Genomic DNA, 9,941 nt, shown 5'->3' with positions numbered 1-9,941 from the left:
GCATAATTTTTGTATTTGCAAGTTGTTTACTTTGCAATGGACACAAACTGTAACAATGTTTAATTTGTGGCTATTGGAACTCTAGACATCTAAAGAAATTCAGACTGTAAATGGGATCTTTGGCTATAGCTTTCTTTTTATTATAAATCAAAACTATAGCACGTTGCATGCATTGCATATATATCAATTTCCAGATTTCCATTTTCCCTTGAATTCTTGGCATCAAGCTCAAATTCCCCTAGTTATGGGTGTATTATGGTATTCAAACTCTCTATTAAGGAATTGCCTATTTGGGTCTCAGTGGGGAGAAAAAGCCAATGTATTTGATTGCTGGAGCAAATCATTCCAAGGGAAACAATGGGTTTGCCAGGTTTTGGATCATGACATTTATAGACCTGGTTATCACATTGTCCACCCTTCTTCTTCAAGTCAGCCCACCCATGATGAAAGATTCTTTTGAAAGCCCTCCAGAGAATAATAACCCACAATCTTCTATTAGTTACTCCAGATGTTCACCCCTCTGAGCATTTGAAGCCCATTTGCTTTAGTGTCATACTCGAGACAAAAAAAAAAAAAAAAAAATCTACAGAAACAGCTTCTCTGGAGCATGTAAATCCACCCTTCTGACTTTTCTAGACTTTTTAGTTGTACAAACATCTTCCACTACTCTGGCAAGCAGTGCTAAAGAATACTAAAAGGAAACCTTATGATCCCTGCAAGTATGTGAGTCTTTGAATATGATCCTGTGATCTCCACCATTCAGGCCCTTATAAAAACAACTCTTGGACTTCTGTTCAGTCAAAGCTTCTCAGAGAATATTCTCACATCCTGTGTTGACACTCCACAGCTTGCCTTTTCAGTCACCCTTAATCAAATTATCATAGGCAACACAACATTTGATGTTTATCTTAACTTTATTGAATAAGTAAGTAGGCATTACATAAAGATTGCAAGTCATTCTTGGTCCTGCTTAGATACAGGTGTTTATTCTGAGGCAAAATGAGAGGGTAAATCCATAGGTTACTGCTACTGAAATACTTCTTCAAGGTGGCTTGGTATGGACACAATCTCCCTAAATACCCATTCAATGTTGTCTTTGCTTTCACCTCTCCCATCAGCTGAGGGATTCACAATATCTAAAATAAGCTTGTAAGGAACTCTTCTGTATCAGAGGTAGTTTGTGTCTGCATTATGAATCATAGAAGACATTTGGTCAAAGACTTCATTAAAAAGGGGCAGAAGAGATATAATAGAGTGCAGAGATGAGATCCATGTGTTTTTTTTTTTTATCCCCAAGCTAATTGGCCACATTAGCAAAAGTATCAACCAAAATTTAGAATAACCTCTTTGTCTACTTAACAAAGCATGCAGTAGCCTATACAGATAATAGCTTTCAGAGAGAACCTTAAATTTGTCTCAAGCACCAAAGATATATTTTTTAAAAGTATAAATGACTAATGTAGTGAATGGTGCCCCCTCCAAAATAGAAGGATATGTTCATATCCTAAACCTAATCCCTACAATCTGTGAATTAGCTTGTTTGGAAAACGTAATTAAATTTGGATGATGTAATTAAATTAAGGATTTTGAGATGAGATTACCATAGATAATCTGAGCAGGTCCCAAATTCCATCATAAATGTCCTAATACAAGAGAGGAAGAGGTTGATTAGATGCACTAAAGGGAAGATGGTGTGAAGACAGAGCAGAAAGAGATGCAGCCACAAGCCAAAGAATGATAACAGCCACAAAAAATGAGAAGATGCAAGGAACAGATTTCTCACTAGAGGCTCCAAAAGGAGCAGAGCCAACATAACTCGGTTTGGGACTCTGGCCTCTAAAACAGGAAGAGAATACTATTTTAAACCACCATGTTTGGGGTAATTTGTTATAGCAGCTACAAGAATCTAATACAGATTTCAGTACTGGGGAATGGGCTATTGCTGTAACAAATACCTTAAAATGTAAAAGTGGCTTTAGAATTGGATAATGGGTGGAGGCTGGAAGAATTTTGATGCATGTGGCAGAAAAAGCATAGATTGGACCATTGACAGAAATATGAATGTTAAAAGGCATTTTTTGGTGAGGGCTTGCAATGAAATGAAGATCATTTTATTGGAAATTGGAAGAAAGGTAATGCTTGCTCTATATTGACGAAAAGCCTATCTGAATTGCTGCCTACAGTTGTGTGGCAAGGGGAACATGTAAATGACAAACTTGGATATTTAGCTGAGGAGACTTGCAAATGAAGCATTAGAGGTATGGCATAATTTCTTCTCTGCCTAGAGTAAAATAAGAGAGGAAAGAGAAATGGAGGAAAGGTCTGTTAAGTGGGAAAAGAACTAGCACTTGATGAGTTAAGAGATTCTGAGCCTACTCAGAATATAAAAGATGCAAAAGTTAGGAGATTCACTATTAGGAAAATGTGCTCTGGAGATGGGGCCAAGACCAAGGATGTGGCCAAACATTCTTTACCTAGTGCTAAAGAGATCAGGCGTTGAGTCATGGATTTGCTCAACCATCTCAGCAGAAACCAGGAATATCGAAACGGTTATCCAGGAAAGATATGTAAGGGCCCTCTTTTCTAAATGTGTGAATCAACATGATATATATGGGATATATATGGGAGCTCAACCAAGTTTTTGAGAATGCTATATCAGCAGAAATGTCTCTGCTTGACCTGAAAGGGACAGAGACAGGACAAAATCAGAGAAGACAGTCAGACTACCAAAATTCCACAGACAGAAAAGAAAAACAAAACAGGCTAATATAAACTAATCAACTACAAACATGTGCCACTCTTCAAGCTAAAGGAAGGATCACACCAAGGGCAAAGTTGTAAGTGCCAAGGTGGAAGCCCAAGAATGAGGGGAGAGGCAGAATTGTGAGCCATGGTCAGAGGCAGAAACCCAGTCCACGGTCCAAGAGGCGACAATTGCAGACCCAAACGGTGGAGCCCTGAGACACAGAGGACTATTGCTGGGCCTTGAATCCTAAAGGAAATTTGGTTGGTTTTGAAAATGATTGAGACAGGTGACTACCTTCTACTTTCCATTTTCTCCCTTCTGGAATAGGAACATTTGTAATTATCATTCCATGCCTGTCCCACTGTTTTTATTTTGGAAGCAAATCACTTCTTTCTTTTGTTTCACTGGTTCGCAGATGGACAGGGATAGTGCCTCACAATGGATCACAGCCAGAGTTTCACTTGTATTTCATTTCAATGATCTAGATGATGAGATTTGGGTATTTAGAACTGATGATATTTGAATGAGATTTTGGATTTAGAGTTGAAACTGTAATCAGCTGAGACTTGGGAATGTTGAGATGGGGTGAATGTATTTACCAATTTGGGGGGAAGAAAGAGGGCAGAACTGGTAGATGTTACCTTATTTGGAAAAGGGATTTTACAGATGTTATTATTGTAAAGATCTTGAGATGAAGAAATTATCCTGGCAGAGGGAGATCAGGTACACAGAGAAAAGGTGCAGCAAAGATGAGTGGAAATGTTGGCTATGAGCCAGGGAATGCTAATAGCCACCAGAAGCTAGAAGAGGCAAGAAAGTATTCTCTAGAATCTCTGGAGGGAGCATGACCCTGTGAACCCCTAGATTTCAAGCATCTAGACTCCAGAACCATGAGAGGATCAATTTCTGTTGTGTTAAGCCACCAAATTTGTGGTCATTTATTACAGCAGCCAAAGGAAATAAACATAACTAGTTAACGTTTTATGAATTTCCATTTTTTAAACATTCTGAAAAAAATCTGCATAAGTGATGCTTCTCATGTGTGGTAGTAGTAAACAAAAGATTTTAGTATAATTTGGTTCTGTACTACAAATGTCCCTATGTACTTTTTTTAGTAATACTTTTCAATCTGAAACAAAAATGCAAGTGGCTAGAGCAGGACCATTATAAACCTGATAAATAAATCTTTTAACTTAATTACTGGACCCTGAAAGGTTTTTTAATGTTTGTGAAAAGCATGTGGCATTGCTGCAAATACAAATATATAACTTATCAAGAATAGTACTTCATTCATTCTTGTTCACGAACTAGAAAATAAGGCAAGTTTGCATCTGGAAAAGGTGATACACATCAGTATTTCTACCTTGACCAGTTTGATAATATGGCATGGCAAATGTCTCCAAATTTTGGTCAGGGTTGACATTTCAAAATAATTTTTCTACAGCCAAAGGACTCAAAGAAGCAATATCATGAAAATTTTAGAAAAAAAAAAAACTTTGCAAAGTAAAAAATGCACACGTTAGTTCTTTACCTAAATTAGTAGAACCTAAACTTTTGTTGTTGTTGTTAAAAATAGTGTGTGAAAACTGATGTGTCCTCAAATATGTTTATGTGTGCATGTGTGTGTTTTCAGTCAGGAAAAAGTGGAAAAAATCTCAGATATTGTGACTTTTTGATTTCTCTATTATAGCAGCTTCAGAGAATTTTGAAGTATAATACCCAAGTCAGAATGCACTGGATAATAAGGCAACCATTTAAATTATTATACATCTATATAAAGGATTCTGTGAACTACTGGTCACTTGTTTGCATTATCTCAGATGGTGACTTGCCAAGCCAGTCATTTGTTCTTCTCTCTGTCTATAATGTGCAGTGGAGGAATCGAAATAGGATTTTCTACATAAGAAATATACATATAATAACTCTTTTACAGTAATCACAATCATCTGCATGAATTGGTCTTCAAATTGCACTCCAGAGAAGTTACAATTATTTCAATGCATATTTTAAAATAATAGACAAGTTAAGTATAACTTTAACTCTCACCTATCTGAGAAAAATGTAGACCTTGTTTTCCTTCCCAGAGTTGTTGTGGCAGCATCATTCAAATTTGTTAATATATGGTAAGTATGATGAGGATTGAGAAATTCACTTAGTTACTGGGATGTGCAATTACTGCAGCAAAAGATACAAATATATACATACACACATGTATATACACATACATACATAGATTTTCTTTTTTTCGTCTTCAGACCACCAAAACAGAATTGGAAAAGGGAGCAGAAAGGGAGATAGAACAGTTGACCTTTCAGACAGTTTTCTGCCACCTCCTACAGAAAGAAATCTCTCTCCTCCCAGGTTTTCTAGAACTCCATTCCCTGTCTTCAAGGGGGTTAAGGGACAAAGGAAACAATAGAAGAAATAAACCACAAACAGGAATCAATATTTGCCTTTAAAATCTAAATTAAGGTAATAGAATTTTCAGGTTCATCCCTAGCACAAACTTTAAAATGTGGAGTTTTTCTCGAAAAATAGCCATATAAAGTATTTGTATAAAGTAGACATCTATGCATAATTAGAAAATACCTCTTTAAATAAAGTCGAAGTCATTTTCCCTAACTGATTCTGTTAAACTTTGGTTTATTTTTAGCAATGATAAGTGCTTGCAATATCATGCTGAAATGCTAGACTAATGATAAATTTAATTTCAGCCAAAGCAGATGAATCCATCAGCTTTCACTTGAGATAAGATTCTAAATAACTTGACTGGCATGGAGCCGTACTTTTTTGAGTTTTCAAAATGGCTTCTCTTTAGTGTGTGCAATATTAGCACCTTTCCAATCATAGCATGCACATTTTTTCTTGGCCTTTTCCTTTGCTATCTATTAGACTGGAAGCAGACAGTGAATAGTTCTGTCTATTCTTTTTTCTTTTCTTCTTCTTTTTTCTTTTAGTAGGAGTGACCTAGAAATTTAGGATTTTAAATCTTTGAATGTTTTTGAAAGTCTCAGAACTCTTCAATTTTTTACAATTTCCTCTTCAGAGTCAGGTCACACATGACAACAAAGGACACACATCTTTATGCTAAAGTGGAACAAACATATCTAGTCCTGCAAACTGTTCAGATAGGTATTGTGGGAGGAGTCTAGCGACAGTTCTACAAATGCTTATCACTTCATCCAGTTTAGCTTGACCTTTGCAGAAACATACTTATTTCCACTCTGACCCTTGAATGCATGTTTTGTTCTTCTCAAAATGTATGATTTTGTTTACTTAAATATTTTTCATATTCTTTGGCAACAGGAATCACTTAGATGAGATAGCTCCATTGTGGCGAGAGCGTGACCTTTCCAAAGGTACCCGTCTGTTATCTGTAAGACAAAGAGAAAAAGAACCAAAAACATGGTGAGGCTTAGATCTTGGCTATTACATGATGTTGGGTCGAGAGAGGTTTCAAACAGTCCTGAAAAATCACTTCAAATGAATATGTAAATAAGCAACAAGGAACCCAGATCTGAGGAGTTCATGCTGCAGCTGCCAGGCTGAGTTCAAGAGTTCTACAATCAGCAATAAATGACTTTTCTTGGTAAGCAAAGTCAGAGTGATAAAAGAAATGGAAGAATTCTCTCAAGCACAGTCCCCTTGGAAATAGCAGGCAACAACAAAATTCCTTGGTAAAGATGTTAAATTGAAAGGATCTATGTACAGTGCCTTTTGTTGGAAAGCACTTCAATTCCCCATGAGTTTTCAATTTGTATGTGGCTACCTCTAGAGGACACCGGCGTGGGTAGAGCAGAAAAGAGTTTTTATTTTTCACAATGATTGCAATATGTGGCAATCAAACCAGCTACCGAGTTGGCCTGATTGTATGATGTAAACAAATTGAATACATTATATAGTCATTATGGGAATGAATAATGAATGGGACTTAGAATAGGTCCCATTCCTCCTACCCATCACAGGAGGAATAATCACTGTAAAGATGACTGTTGGCACGAAGCTTGGAAAGCAAAGTTTAAAAGCATTGAAAGTTGCTGAAAATAGTTTTCGTTTTAATAGGAAAAAAGGTTTACAGCTCTGCATTGTGATGATCACTGCTATGTTATTATCACCTCTGTTTTATGTTCAGCTTAAATGCAATTGATGTGGGTGAAAATCCCTTTTTGACAAAAGCATAATATACTTAGATTCTCCATTTAGAATGAGACTGGGTCCCTAGAAATAATGACAACCACCAGCACTTACATAAATGCTAACACTTTACACTCGTTAATTTGCTAATTCACACAACATCCCCGGGAGGTAAGCCCATTTCATTCTATCCTATTATCTCTGCTTTAGTGATGAAGGTTACACAGCAAATCAATGGTATGATGGGGGATTATAATGCAAAGTTAATGCCTAAATGTCAGGCCAGCTTTGTTCAGAGGTACATGTTGGGGCCTCCCAAGCTGCTACTCATTTCTTACCTGAGGTGATAATATCCAACCAAAACATCCTGCCTGGTACACACAAAGGAAGGACTGAGAAGTGCTGAGGGTTGGCCATTGTGCCTTTCTCACCTGTGCTAGCTTCTCTTGACTGATTCCTGGTAGTCTTTGGTCAATGCACAGAGCAAACATAACTGGTCCGTGATCCTCACCTCATTAACATCAACTTGTGAATGCACTGAGCCAACTAGACATAAGCTTAAAACCTACTCAGAGCATCATAATGCAACAATATCTCTAAGAGGTGAGAAAACAAAAGTCATTTTCTCTACTCAAAGATATATCTGAGTGATGGATTATTTGGATATCCTTTTGAAAATATCATTAAAAAAATCCATTATTTAGTTTGTGATATGGATCACAATTCAGCTAAAAATGTGAGGATACCATTCCTGGATAAAGGATTTATTACTTAGATGTCACTGGTATGCATACAGATTGGTTTGAGACTCCTTAGAAAATACTTTAAAATGAGATAACAATACAATGGTTCCCATTACATCACTAGCATTTAAGGGTTCACTGTTAAATCCATCAGATGTAGCATCCCCAAAGGATTGTGCCAACTTGAAAAAAGGCTTGTGCCTTGGTGCCATTATCACCCATTGCATTGCTTACCACCCACTGGATTCAAAACAAGTACCACCTCTAAAAACCCAGCCCTGCAGCATTACATGATAAGATGTGAGAATTCACATCAACTTGCGGCTTACTGGTAGCATTTGGTGTAAGAAAATAAATTTTGGAGTCAAAGAAAACTGAAGAAAGGACATTGAAGCTTTTGGAAGACAGGCTAAACATTGGTTCAGGAGTCAAATCCAGTGTTATGACTGGATATGTGGTGTCCCCTAAAGCTCATGTGTGAGACAATGCAAGAAGGTTTAGAGGAGAAATGATAGGGTTATAAGAGCCTTAACCTTATCAATGCATTAATACCCTGATGGGATTTACTGGAAACTGAAGGTGGGTAGGGGTGTGGCTGTAGGAGGTGAGTCCCTATGGGTGTGCCTTTGGATTATATACTTGGTATCTAGCGAGTGGAGTCTTTCTCTGCTTTCTGATCATCATGTGAGCTGCTTCCCTCTGCCATACCCTTCTGCCATGATGTTCTGCCTCACCTCGAGCCCCCAGGAATGGAGCCAGCTATCTGTGTACTGAGACCTCTAAAACCATGAGTTCCCAAATAAACTTTTTCTCCTCTACTATAGTTTTAGTCAAGTCTTTTAGTCACAGCAGGCAAAAAGATCACTAAAACATCCAGCTTTTGGTATTAGTGAACGAATTATTTTAGATTTTCTCCCCTCCTCCCCTTTTTGGGTACCTGATAGGTCCCTATGTTAATGAGATAATTGTATGAAGAAGCAATTTTGTAAAGGTCACCACTTACATTTTCAAAATGTTAACCCATAACCTTGTTTGAGGGGAAAAAAAAGGCCATTAGAAACAATGGCAGCAATTGCTGATCTAGATCTTTTGATGTATTTCAAGTTCTCTGTTGTTTATGTTAAAATTACTTAGTTACAAAATATATATTTATACTCTAGACTTGTATGGATCAGGACATTTGTGGAATTTAGAGGCTATCATAAAGTGTACACACACTTTGTTGTTTTTAGATATACACACACTTTCTTTCCCCCCATCTGTCTTCACATTCTAAAGGCTAGTCAGCAATCTAACAACGACAACTTTTCATGCTTGGAGTCATGTCTTGAATTAGAGACTGAAAAATTACTGAATGGACTGTTTGAAATACAACTTCTACATTTATGGTATTAAATACTAATGGCCCTCGTAAGTTGGCTTCGCAACAATGAGAAAAGAACAAATGATAGATATTACTGTTGTCAGAGGTGACAAAGTAATTTGGGTGATTGTGAGAGCGATTGCATTTCTTGTTTGGAAACGGGGAGGATGTAGATGCCCAGGTGATATGATTTGAGAGCTCCATCAGTTCCAGTATGAGCCAGATTCACTTTTCTAACTAGTCTTCATCTCCCAACACTACTGATGCTAATGTACTTTAGATGATAAAATTAGAGACCTTTCATCCAAAAAGTGAGTGGGTTAAAACACACATATTTACCTGAAATGATATTGGGTGGGGGTTGTTAACAAGCAGTGGCATTCCCCTCCCAATCGTCCCATTATAACTTTGGAAATCGAAGAGAAAGACATGTGGGGGCGGGTAACTCCTCTATGTATACTTGTTGAGGACACTGCAATATGATAGAGGAAAACCCCACCACAGTTCAATAAGTACATCCTAACCGATTCTCTTTGGTCATCAAAGGCTTGTCTCTGAAACGCCCCAGGTGAAAGTGAACAGATTCTGATACTATGGAGACTGATTTGATCAAAGAATGAAGTTGAAGAGAGGGATATAGGTATATGAAAATGTGCATCCTATGGAGCAAAGGTGGCCAAAACCAATATTCAAATCATTCATCCAAAGGGAATATAAATACATGGCTCAGCTTAACTATGGCTTAGTACCTTGTGAATATCAGGTTAACCAGCACAAGCTGATGCCAAAGCTTTCTCTGCTGTCATAAGGGCAAGAAGCTTTATGCTTTATGCCTTTTCTAAGCATAAATTGATTTGGCATTCATCTCCAAACCTTCCCAACTGAGTTTTGAAGTGAATGGATTAATCCCATTATTGTATTGCTCTAGAATTCATTCATGCAATCATTTATTCAG

The 9,941-nt window shown here is 37.3% G+C and overlaps 1 protein-coding gene across 4 annotated transcripts in view; it reads right to left on the bottom strand.

Moving 5' to 3' along the window:
• Nucleotides 1-1,202: 1,202 nt before the first annotated feature.
• Diaph2 (diaphanous related formin 2) overlaps nucleotides 1,203-9,941 on the bottom strand; it is an 831,244-nt gene continuing 822,505 nt past the window's right edge. For all 4 annotated transcript variants that reach the window (XM_047535653.1, XM_047535655.1, XM_047535657.1 and 1 more), the window contains one exon: nucleotides 1,203-6,120. In XM_047535653.1, coding sequence (XP_047391609.1) covers nucleotides 6,056-6,120 — 65 coding nt within the window. In that variant the 3' untranslated portion in view covers nucleotides 1,203-6,055. The remainder of the gene's footprint in view (nucleotides 6,121-9,941) is intronic.

Source organism: Sciurus carolinensis, chromosome X (genome assembly GCF_902686445.1).
Source record: "Sciurus carolinensis chromosome X, mSciCar1.2, whole genome shotgun sequence".
Classification (NCBI taxonomy): Eukaryota; Metazoa; Chordata; class Mammalia; order Rodentia; family Sciuridae; genus Sciurus; species Sciurus carolinensis.
The sequence above is the reverse complement of the archived record's forward strand: the minus strand, read 5'-3'. Positions and strand labels throughout refer to the sequence as shown.